Genomic DNA, 12,572 nt, shown 5'->3' with positions numbered 1-12,572 from the left:
CTGCTTCGTGTCGTCCGCGTTTTCACTTCTTTTCTTCATTGATCATATCTGTAAGAATGGTAAATGTTAAATCAAAACTTTTCGCACTTTATTACACAGTGGAATTAAAAAATTGAACAAAGAATTTGGAAATGAAAGAAATAACTGATTTTCAATTAAAGATAACCTTAACAAAATGATTATATATAGAGAGTTTCGAAAAAAAGTAAGAACGAGAAAACTTTAAATACCTTCAACAATTAAAAACCGACTTCAGTAGTTACTTAACGCGAACGTTTGACGTTTGAGAATGCTGTTACTTGCCACGCAAGTAAAACAAACAAGCGCACCGTTACTGATTGATGATAAAGCAATTTTCAAGCGATCCTCATTTGCATACTGTAGCGATAGAAACCGGTTTGAGTTGATTGGAAAATTTTCTGGACGAAGAATTAATTCTAATCGAACGCTATGAAATTAGGAAAATTGAAACCTCAAGCACAGCGAATGACCTACATAAATGGAACTCATCGCAAAATGTTTTCACTAAAATGTAAGCACACTCGCTGCTTGTGCTGACAAACAAACTTAAACAAACAAAAAATATAATTTACCAAATGTCTCTGATGCTGTGAAATTTGAAAAAAATAATTTAAAGTGAAAATAAAGTTAATTAATTTTCAATCTTTCTAAAGATGAAATCACACCTAATCTTAATATGAAAATCAAAAAGAACAGTTTTACAGTGAAAAATATCTCACTCATATACTACATACTACAAACTTGAATAATTTCATTAAACTAAGGAATAACTTCACCCTTTCGAAGTATCCTTAGCCCTGCTTCACAGATTCACAAGAAATGGCATTTACCTCTTGCCTTCTCTTGTTCTGCTTCGTGCCGTCCGTGTTTTCACATTTTCTTTGCTCCATTCTTTGAACCTGTAATAATGATATTAAATCAAAACTATCCTCACTTTATCACAAAGTAGAATTACAACAAATATAATCATTAAGTGCTATCTAATTAAAAAATAATTGCTTACACAATGAGTATACAAAGTATTAAGGAAATGAAAAGCAGAAAAATGGAATACTTGTCAGTAATTCTGAAACCGCCTTCAGCAGCTACTTAACGCCCGTAATGAACTCAGAGAACGTTCAACGATGCTACCAATTGCCACGTAAATTAAACAAACAAACGCACCCTTACTGATGATAAGGCAGCGTTGTGACGATCCTTATTTGCATAATGCAGCGTTAGAAACCGGTTTTTAGTGCGTTAGAACTTTTGGCTGAAGATGAAGTCTAACCTAAGCCATAATATGAGCAGAAGAAATGCACTGCTAAATTCTATCAATAAGGAAAGGACTATTTGAAAATTTAAAAATGACCTTGACATTTACAATTCAGTCAAAATATAAACTATCTGACAAAAAACGCCATAACAAAGCAAAATTCATTTAGACAAAACACACCTACGTATTTTTGAAAATTTTCTTAAATCAGAAAACCAAGTAGCGAAATAAAGCTAATTTTAAGTGAACAATTTGCGGGCAAAAGCTTGCTTATGGTCAATTGAAAGTACATGTTAGCTATTGCAAAGGTGATTTTCGAAAGACCATATTTTAATAATAGATAAACAATGCGTACAAGGTGTATTTAATGAATCTTAACTGTACGGAAATTTGGCGTTTATTATGCCACCTATTATCTGATTTTGAGAATTCTTCATACAATATGTTGAGATATTATGCTCAATATCGATTCTCAATTATATTGTTAACTAATTAGGACTTAAAAATGAAAAAGCTCCCACTTACTGCTAAATGCGCCGTCTACTCATTTTTGATGTTCATGCTCTTTGGATGTTGATTAAAAAATTATTTTTCAGAAATTATTCCAAAAAATAATAATGAATAAAAATCAAATCTGGTATTTGGCTTCAATGTTTGTCTTCAGTCAATTTTCTAATCAAAACGCTGAGCTACCATCCACGGACGCCCTCAAACTGAAATGATTTCCATTATGTCAATAAAGCAAACGACCTCGCATGTAAATTTTTATTTTCTTCATTTCTGCTGATAAATATGGCTACTGTACATTTTTCATTGATCTGAAAAAAGAAATGCAGGTTTTGTGCGAAATCCGTTCAGTTGTCGTGGAATGATGGTCTTCTAAATTTGGCACTTTGCCTATGTCAATACATCGTTAAGCGAGCAACTTTTTTTGGGATATATCGAGAACTGTGCAACTAGTAACGACGGGAATAAGTTTGTTGTACTTTTCTAATCATTTGTGATCGACCGATAACCATAAAGTTCATTTTGGAATTCCAAGTTTTTCCTCGAAAATTGCCTAATTTCATGGGCTATAGACTTGCTTTTCTTGAAAAAGGGCGTAAAGCTGTTTTTTGAAATTCGTAATCGCAACGTACCCATATATATATATATATATATATATATATATATATATATAAGAGTACAATAAAACATTTATCGAAAAGTTGAAATACGCAGCGTTATTGTCCATTTTTCAACTATGTGCTTTTGTATATTTGATTGCTATTAAATTTTTTTGAATTGAAAACAAAGTGAAAAATGAATTAATTTATTTTGGAAAAGTCAATCAAAATAGGTTGTTAAAAAATTTTGAACGACAATACAACATTACTTTATAAAGCTGTGCATATGGATATAACTAGAATTCAGTGAATTATTTGTAAAAATTGCAATTAAACTAGTTAGTGCTTAATAAATCTTTTGATGCATTGTTTTTGAAAATTTGAATTTAAAATAAATAAATAAATAAGAAATAAATATGTTTGTTATTTTGTTAATTGGTTCACGATTACAAACGCAGACTTATAAAAATATGTATGCGAACGGTTGTTTATTTTTTTGGGCAAAAAGCAGCGTTAAGAATAAATTAAAATATACATAAATATGATGAATTGAATAAAATTATGTACAAATTTTCGTTGAGCCTAGAAGGTATGTCGTTTTGGAACTAGAATTGCAAAACAGACAATCGCGAATAAAGAGAGAAGTGGAGAAAAAAAATACTGAGAGAAAGTTCATTTGACAGTCGTTTCTATATTTTATACAACCGTCATTATACAACTGCTATTATTGTTTGAAAAAAAAAGAAGAACAACTAAACTTCACTTCACTTCATGAAATTATGAAGCTGAGATAAAATTCCATTGTTGTGCAAAGTGAAGCACCGAATGAATAACAAAAAAAAAAGAAAAGAAGCATAAAATGGTTTATGTATAAAGAATATAATAATAATAATAATACAAGGTTCGCCGATAGGGTGCGTTAATGTAAAAAGCGTAAACAAAGCGTAAAAAGCAGAAGTGCAGTATATAATACAGACAGAATGGAATAAAAAAAAGACGTACAACTGGAAATAGTAAAAGCGTCAAAAATAAGATCATAAAAAAATCCAATAGCAGATGTAGTGATAATTGAGAAAATAAAAGATGAAAAAAGAAAGAAAAAAAAACTTTTCTGAGCAATGCCTTCCTCATCATCAGTGTGCCTGTCTGTCTGCCTGCCAGTTGAACAGTAACGAAGGTAGATAAAAGAAAAATAATGAGCGGTACAGATATGGATACGGATACGGATACGGATGATGACATTTGCAAATGATGCTGGTCAAAAAAAATGATGCTCGCCAGTTGATACTACGACGTTCGTGAGCGTGAGAAAATTGAAATTTCTATTCGTCCCATTCTTCTCTACATCCATCCATTCTCATTTGCCACGCATTTGGCTGTGATCATTATATTACAATGGGATTGGATAATTGAAACGGTGTTCGTTAGACGAAAAGAATAAGAAAAATGCCCACTTCTTCACACAAACACTGCTGTACACTTAGTGATGTTAAGCTGAGAGAAAAATAGAAAGAAAAAAAAATATTACAATTTCTCACACTTGCATTGAACAAGTATCGATGATATATCGACGTTGGAAATAATAGGCAGGGATGGATACGTACGTGTTGGGATCAAAATCATGAACATCATTTCATCTCTGTATGGGTGGATGATAAATATGACAAGAAATAAACCTGCGCTTTACATGAGTAACTGATGACTTTTCAATGCATCATTCGTTCAACGTCGTTGATGTTGTCTGTCAATCGACCGAAGTCGCATGTCCATTCAACAGTGCACCGTTACCTTCACGAGGATCAACAGATGATGCGAGACGACGATCACGCCTGGTCGGTGAGGATCGTTTCATCCAACTCTGAGCCGAGCCAATTTTCGCTTGAGGTACTCGGTTGTTCTTACAAAGCGGTGCTTTGTGATGATCCACTGCCGAAACGGACATCGTCCCGCCAATTCCAATGGTCAACCTGGGCCGCCTGTCCGAACGACCACCACCACCATCCCGTAAATGACGTGAATGACCCTGTGAAGAACTGCACTGCAAGAACGGATCACCAGCACCACAGGCTGCTCGTCTCGATATTCGAGTACCTTTGATACCATTCTTACCGCAAAAGGAAATCTGAAATGTAAAAATACAAATACAAATACAAATACAACATATATATATATATATATATATATATATATATATATATATATGACTTATATATGACGTACACTTTTAAATTGACTAGGAAGATCGTCGTACAGAGATGCGGCCAATTCTGAGAACAACGGTCGATCTTTAGGATCGTATTTCCAGCAGAGTAGCATCAAATCGTACATACGCTTGGGACAGTCTTTGGGCTTTTCCATAATTTTTCGATGATCCACCACCAGCCGCATTACTTCTTCATTCGCCAGACCCGCGTACGGCTGATTGGCAAGCGTGGCAATTTCCCACAAAATCACCCCGTATGACCAAATGTCCGACTTCGACGTAAATTTCGCATCTTTCAACGCTTCTGGTGCCATCCACCTGACCGGCATCAGCCGTCGACCCTGTGGTCGATAATAATCTTTCACGTACACATCACGCGCCATACCGAAATCCCCAATTTTACAAGAACCATCTACAGATACCATACAATTGCGAGCGGCCAAGTCACGATGGCAAAATTTGATCGCCTCCAAATAGGCCATTCCGTCGGCAATTTCGGCCGCATAATTGAACATTTCTTCTTCGGTCGGTGGAACCAAATTGTGGACGTTCTCTTCAGCTCCGGGACGTCTGGAGCGAAGATAGTCTTTCAAATTCCCTTTGCTCATCATTTCCATCACCACCAACGCCGGCTGGCCTTCGCTAACGACGCCGTATAATTTCACAATGAAAGCGGTGTCGAATTTTTTCATCACAGACGCCTCGATGAGAAAATGCCACCGGTCATAAATGGAAGCCTTGTCCGAGACGGTTTTCACTGCACATTCTCCGAACGTGTCGCCCCGGACCGAACGAACATTTCTGCCCCGGCCGGCGTAGACGGTACCAAAAGTGCCCCGGCCGATTTCCTTCAACAGTTCAATGTCGCCACGTTTCAATTCCCACTCGTCCGGCTTGTAAACTTCCAACTGGCTTATGTATTCAGGATTGGCCGAAAAGACGTTCAACAAATATTCGGGCAATTTTTTCTTGTACTTTCGTCGATAGACGGCAATTACAAGCAGAACGCCGAAAATGATGGCAAAAAACGAACAACCGAACGCGATCAAAATGACCGTCGTTTCGGTCACTTTGGCCCTTTCCGGTATAATGAAGGCGAAATACGAAGTCCAAGGACCCCGTTGGGCCAACGACAATGCCCGTATACGAAATGAATAATTTCCCGGCGGAAGATCTTGTATTAGAAAGCCCAACTTTTCCATGAAATCATTTTGCGTAATGCAATCTCGCTTTGGCTTAACATCACCGTCCATGTTTCTCAAATATTCCATTTCGTAGGATACAATCACACCATTCGGATCTATCGGCGGTGTCCAAGAGATGAAACGATCGTGAGTGGCTTCGGATGCGTTGTAAATCAGTACACTGGAATCGTTGATCGCGTCTTTCGATTCGATTAACATCGTATTTTTCATAATAACCACTTCACGTCTGCTGCAATGGTTTTCGGCAACCGACTGATTCTGACATGCCCATATCTTGATTTCGTACATGGTAAAGTGGTGCAAATGTTCTATTGTAAAATTCGTATCCGTGACGTTGACAACGTTCGGTTTGATAACAGCTCCATTGGCACCGAACGCAACCGCGTAAGCTGCCCTGCCACCGCTGTTCATGTTGTTCAAAGAAGTGAAGTCAAAAGTGTCATCGTCCACATTCAAAGGACCAATTACCTGCCGTTTGTGACGATTGCTGACAAAAACAATATTGTGAATAATGTTTTCAAAAACGGCACGCTCTTTTTGTTCCGAAGCAAGCAGTTCGTGATTTGGAACAGGTCCGGATATGTTGCTGATCGTGGTTCCACTGCATTCGCAGCATTTCACTTGACTGCAAACCCCTTCCGAAGAAGAACCGTGATGCCATGAGCTCAAATCCATCTGAGCGGCAGTTAAAGCTCTGTGCAACGCAGCAGCCGAATTCGACCCAGGCAATTTGTCCAAATTCACCGAATAATCCGGCGGCTCTTCGCAATAATTTCGGTCCGACGATGTGGCACGTACTTTTTCCACATAACTGATCATGTAATGGGTAACTTCGCCGTTCGGCAACAGTGGAGGTTCCCATTCCAAGTAAATTGTCCACGGACTTCGACTTTCGACTTTTTTCAAAATTATTGAACTCGGATCTGCAAAACAATAATCATCGAAATTGCAATCCCATTTACATTCCCACCCGGTGCTTACGTCCGAATGCAGTTCGAACATAAACCACTTTGGAAATTCCACCCCTGGCACCAGGAGAATTCACCATCAAAGTGGTTATGTAAAAGGCATACAATGTGTAAGGCTTCAATTCGCTCAAAAAAGCGCCCCGTTCGGATGGTTGGTAAAATAACATTTTCCAACTGAAATTAAAAACACAACAATAAAATTTTCAAATTACCACAAAACAGAAACGCACAAGATAAAATTACCTATCATGGCAAGCGTCACGATTTTCAACAATGCTCACGTTTTCACTGTCCACTGGCCGATAGTAAAGCTGATAGCCGAGAAACATCCTGTGATCCATCATGCTGGTGTTGAATGTATCCCATCGCAAAACGATCGTGTCCGGTCCGACAAATCGTCGTTCAATTTCAATTTCTAATTCTTCGCCTAAGAGCAGAGCATCGACAATCGATCAAAAATTCCCGTCAAAATAGAATATGCAATAATGTATAAGTAAGTCTGTCTATACAACACATACAGACTGCTTTGTTTCCATTAGACATAGGCGATACGTCAAATTCGTGCAAACTGTCCTTCTGGCCAACTATTTCCACCAGTTCAACAATAGTTCTATAACAAAGATTGGGATTGTTGTGAAACTGCAGCTTGCCGTTTTCGATGTGAAGCTTCTCTTCGCCGGCTGTAAAATTCCACAATTTTGACAAATGTTCGTTTTCAAAAACTGACAATGCATATCTGAAAAAAAGTATTAGAAAAAACCACAAATAAACGTGCAAAAATTATGCAATAAATAATAATAGAAAAGCTGGAAAAATAAAGAAGCCTACTTACTTGTCGTTCCACAATTCTTGACCACGAATGATGCGCAAATTTTTCAGCATGTTCAACGAGACAAACGACGGGGAAAATGACACTTTCAAATAGTGGGTAATTTCACGTATGTCGCCCAAATATTCTTCCAACTTGCCAGCTACGTTTCCTTTAAAAAATAAAAAAACACAATAGAAATTTCCAATTTTTCGTGTTAAAATGCAAATTCGTAAACCTACTTTGCATCATGATATCCAGAGGACCAAGAACGATGTTGCATCCTTTGAACTGGGCTGCTTCGGCTAAGCTTCTCACATCACCACCGAAACATTCTGCAACAATTCGAACGACAATGTAACAATAGCTTATCGAACAATAGTTGAACAAGCAAATCACTTTTCAAGCAAACTCCTTGACAAAGGACACATTTGCGATCATCATTCGGATCTTCTTCATATCCAGTGGGACATTTAAGAACGCAAGAACCTTCGGCATCCAGAGCTTTGTATCTCAAAATATCGCCCGTTACTTCATCTTTAACCGGGTGACGACTGATGCATTCTTCTTGATTAATGCAACGACGATGTCCAAGCTAATCAAAAAAAAAGAAAAAAACCACGACATAAATTATTTCAAAATCAAAAACTATCAAATAGTATTTTTTTTTTGTAAATCACAAACTCATCACCTCGTATAAACCTTTCGGGCATTTATCCAAACATTGGCCTTGATAAATAACATCGCGACAAGCATAGCAATCTCGATCAGTCGGACCAATACAACCGCCAACACAACGTCTGTGACAACAAAACGGTTTTTCCATTGTTGTATTACAAGCTAAATTCTTTTCAGTGCATTCTGCAGGGCAAGCTAAATAAACACACACATATATATATATATATACATATGTGTATAATAAGTGGTTTGTTTTCCAATTTTCCATATTACCTAGTTGACAATTTTCTCCATTCCAACAAGCTTTCGACGGACCTTCTGAATTTGTGTGCTGGGCACAAAAAGGGTCATTGGTTGTATCAGTACATTTTTCCGAGCATAACACTGCAAAATAAAATTATAATGAAGAAATGAAAAAGGAAAGAAAATTAAAATACTTAATACTGTGAAAATCTAATTCATGTAAAATAAAAATGTGCCATACTCGGATCTCGATTTCCTTCGATGACAATGTGCGCATCTTCTTCACGACACAACTGCGACCAGAGAATCGTATTCACATAGCACAGTTCACCGTTGTTGACGATTCGAACACCACCTTTAGATATTTCCGTCAAATTTGCCAAATTGATCTCTCGAAGATTGGGATTTTGAAACAACACCAACGCATAGTTGTAAACCAAACCATTTCCACGAATGATACGCAAATTAGGAAACAACGCCCCAAGAGATTCCAAACCTCTGCAGCAAAACAAAAAGTACACAATCGACAAAAACAAGCAAACGAACAAACTTTCCACTTACACTACTTGAAAAACCAGCACAGAGCCGGTGATTTCTCGCAAGTTGGGCATGATGGCAACGTTGAAATCTTCTTGAGTCATGTTGTCCCGAGTCATCAGTATCAATCGTACATCCCCTTCGATTACGGTACAGCGACGCCATTGGAGGCGGGCACGAGGTCCCAAATTTTCAATGAAACGCTTTGGAGAATTTCGAATGTCAAAACCACCACACACTAGAATTGGAAACCTTTAAAAATGGAAAACGTACAACTTATTATAATCAAAAAAAAATAAAGAAAAGCAATTTTGCAACACCCGCTGTCGACGATTGTTTCGCGTCTGTAAGTGAAAAATAATAATACCAACTTGTGCAGATGAGAAAGAAAAAAAAACTAAAGCTAGCTAAAATTCATCAACGATCGATGAAGCACCGGAAAATAGTTACTGTTAAATTTCAAATCATACAGTACTCCGTAAGTCAAGTTCAAAGTTCAAAAAAGTGAAGAAAAATTCGTTTCAACATTTGGTGCATCTAATTTCAAAACTATAATATGTAGTTACAATTTGCATAATTAAATTTTTGATTAATATTCATTGTTCACTTTCAATTATTTTCAAACTTTCACGCAATCCAGATAATTAAAAAACTGCATCCTCACGTTGAACGAAAATACTCACTTGACCATCAGTATGAGCCAATTAATTCGTTTAGTGCCGAATTAAATTTTTTGAAAAAAGTCAAATTTGTACAAGTCAACAAAACTTCAATGCATAAGAACAACAACAACAACAGCAGTAATAATAATTTCTATTTTCTGTCCAGTATTTAATTGATCCACAATTTAAATCAAATTCTTAATCCAAATGGACACTTGACATAAAATTTGAAAAATCAGCAACTCATGCTGATGGTCAGGCAAGCTTGTTCAACAGATTTGCAGGTGTATAATATATTTGCAGATTTAGAAAATAATTTTTCACTTTAATTCAAGCATGAATCTCCACTTCAGTATCCAGCATTTCGAATACAAGTCTACAAACAGTTGCCATTTTTATATTTGCAAAATTATATTATCTAAAAATATATACATCTATTACGAAATGATAAATTTGCTTCAAATGGGTTTCTGAATTATCACATTTGCATTTTTTGTTCAAAATTATTTTTTTCATTACAAATGACGATGTAATTTGGTATTTAATTTTTCAAGTTGCTACTTATAACCACCACCACCACTACTATTACTACTACTACTATTAGTACTACTGTTGCTGCTGCTGTTGTTGTTGTTGCTTTTGGCTTTGTTTTTGATACTGCTTTTACAAAATAATCTATTTACACTTAGCGCACAAAGCGCCTGGAGAAAAACATTCAAAATGCATACTGATGGCGGCAGGATCAAGGCAAGTCAAGCTGGATGGTCAAGAAAACAAAACATGACAACCTGGTCAACAAGTGTGTTTCAGTTGAAAAGAATTCGGTCGATTTAAACTAGACAGTGGAATTTCAATTCAACATTAAATTTTTGCAAATATCATCATCGCACTAGAAAAAGCGGGACAAGTTTTCACGTCGCTCTCATCAAACTTACAGTATACCCACAAGTTAGCTTACTGATAAACTTTTGTCGTCATTATTATTTTTACGATCAATTATTAATATTAAAGTTACAATACATATAGATATTCGACTTCCTTGTATTTGAATAAGCAAAATGTGTTCGCCTTTTATCATCATCATCAATGATGAGAAATTTCATTCGGAAAGCATCCAAAAAATCAATTTGCAAAAGCTTTTTGCAGAAATGAGGATGAAAACAACCAATTTATAAAATCAAAATAAATCGCCCAATGGGTGGTGTGATCAACTTCACTATTTAATGTCTTTTTTTTGACGAACAACAGAACCAATTGCAACAACAACAACAACTTAATTCACAATGTTCAAGTGATTAATTGGCCAATTCAATCATTCCTATTCCAACTGTAGATGAAAATTTTCCTCTTCTACTAATTAAAATTAACATTTTGAAACCCCATTTTCAACAATAATCACATTTATACGTCATCAATGAAATACAAATTAACATTTTAATTATTTATTTCTTGAAAAGAAATGCTCTTTTCAAATTGAAACTTCCAGAATTAAACTATCAAATTCCTCTTGGACTAATTAATTGAAATTGTAACACTGAATCACATTTTCAATCTTTCGCTTAAAACTCCATTTCATATGCAATTTTACAGATAAAATGGATTATTTCTTATAAAAACAACAAAAGCTATTCAAATTTGAGACAGGTGTGAAATTGACACGCCCCGCTAAAGAAAAACGGGCGTAACATGTCAACTGTACAACAGAGGAACATTTGTCACAGAAAATTGTGAACAAGTTGTTAGCTTAAAGATAAATTCTAATCGAAAGATGAAAAGATTTTTCCCTTCTTTATCCAATATTATGTCTGATAAAATCGACAACAAAGACGACGACGAAGAAGAAAAACATGAAAATAATCAATAGCTCATATAATTTCAACAATATATTTTCCAACTGATGTGCATTTATCAAAAGGATTTAATTGCATTTTTGATTGAATTAAACAATGGAAAATCAATTATAATATCAGGTTGGTATAGAAAAGTATGCAGAATAGCATGCCCATCCGACAAATGGTTGACTTGAATTTTTCATTAAATTTCATTCTTCTGATAATAATACATTTTCAAAATTAATTCTACAATATCCCTACCACTGAGGACAGTTTTCTTTTTCACTTATACTTTTAACGGTATTGCATTAAAATTTCAAAAACGATAAATTCATAAATCTACAATGTACTTCTCTCTCTCTCTCTCTCCTCCCACACCCCCTTTCCGATAAATATCACTTCCGCTTTTGATAAACGATTCGATTGAAATTTGAAATATTTGCTTTTGTAAATAATATTTCAAAATGTGCAAAACGCCTCACAACAATGTTGTTTCAAATAATCATTACACACTTGTGCAACTGGATACTTTTTTGTGTTCTTCCTTTGCAACAATACACTACACCGGCTGTGTGCGTATCACTGCCACAGTGGCAGACTAGTTTTAAAACTAAGCTTCTGATATTTCACAATAATTAAACAAACAAACAAACAAACAAACAAACAAAACAAAAATCTATTCCAAACTAAAGTGGCCAATGTAAAAATGTTTAAAAAAATACATAATAACTGACTGATACACGCTTTCCAAATCACCAAATTCTGCTGTTCTGAATGAAGTCCGTAAGCATTCGACGATTCCGTTTTTCTTCCTTCCCAAATCAACTGCAATCATACATACATACAAACAAACGAACGAACGAACAAACAAACAAACAATTGCATTGAAAAGCGTATAGCATGCGAGGAATACATACATATATGTGTGTGTGTGTGTGTGTGTGTGTGTACGTGGGTGTGGGTGGGTGGCAGATGTATGTAATTTAATTTTCTTGATCTCTTTTAAATTTCATCATCAGAGATAATTATCATTGATAAGAAACAGACTGGGGAA

The 12,572-nt window shown here is 35.7% G+C and overlaps 2 protein-coding genes across 2 annotated transcripts; both read right to left on the bottom strand.

Annotated features, from left to right (window-relative positions):
• Positions 1–263: 263 nt before the first annotated feature.
• Positions 264–1,380, bottom strand: Tsp_12078a (conserved hypothetical protein; the record flags this gene model as incomplete). The annotated part of the gene is made up of 4 exons (XM_003371508.1): positions 1,373–1,380; positions 852–920; positions 492–566; positions 264–448 (listed from the first exon to the last, which is right to left on the bottom strand). Coding segments are annotated over exons 1-4 (337 nt in total), but the record flags the coding sequence as incomplete, so codon positions are not given.
• Positions 1,381–4,126: 2,746 nt separating this feature from the next.
• Tsp_12077 (putative receptor L domain protein) lies at positions 4,127–10,764 on the bottom strand. The gene is made up of 15 exons (XM_003371507.1): positions 10,653–10,764; positions 10,255–10,343; positions 9,343–9,368; positions 9,049–9,276; positions 8,729–8,985; positions 8,518–8,628; positions 8,258–8,439; positions 7,966–8,161; positions 7,809–7,901; positions 7,591–7,738; positions 7,328–7,494; positions 7,002–7,185; positions 6,772–6,932; positions 4,603–6,713; positions 4,127–4,504 (listed from the first exon to the last, which is right to left on the bottom strand). The coding sequence occupies exons 1-15, from the start codon at positions 10,762–10,764 to the stop codon at positions 4,127–4,129; spliced, it is 4,443 nt and encodes a 1,480-aa protein (XP_003371555.1).
• Between the last annotated feature and the right edge of the window lie 1,808 nt (positions 10,765–12,572).

The sequence above is a fragment of the Trichinella spiralis genome (assembly GCF_000181795.1).
Source record: "Trichinella spiralis strain ISS 195 chromosome Unknown Scfld9, whole genome shotgun sequence".
Taxonomy (NCBI): Eukaryota; Metazoa; Nematoda; class Enoplea; order Trichinellida; family Trichinellidae; genus Trichinella; species Trichinella spiralis.
The sequence above is the reverse complement of the archived record's forward strand: the minus strand, read 5'-3'. Positions and strand labels throughout refer to the sequence as shown.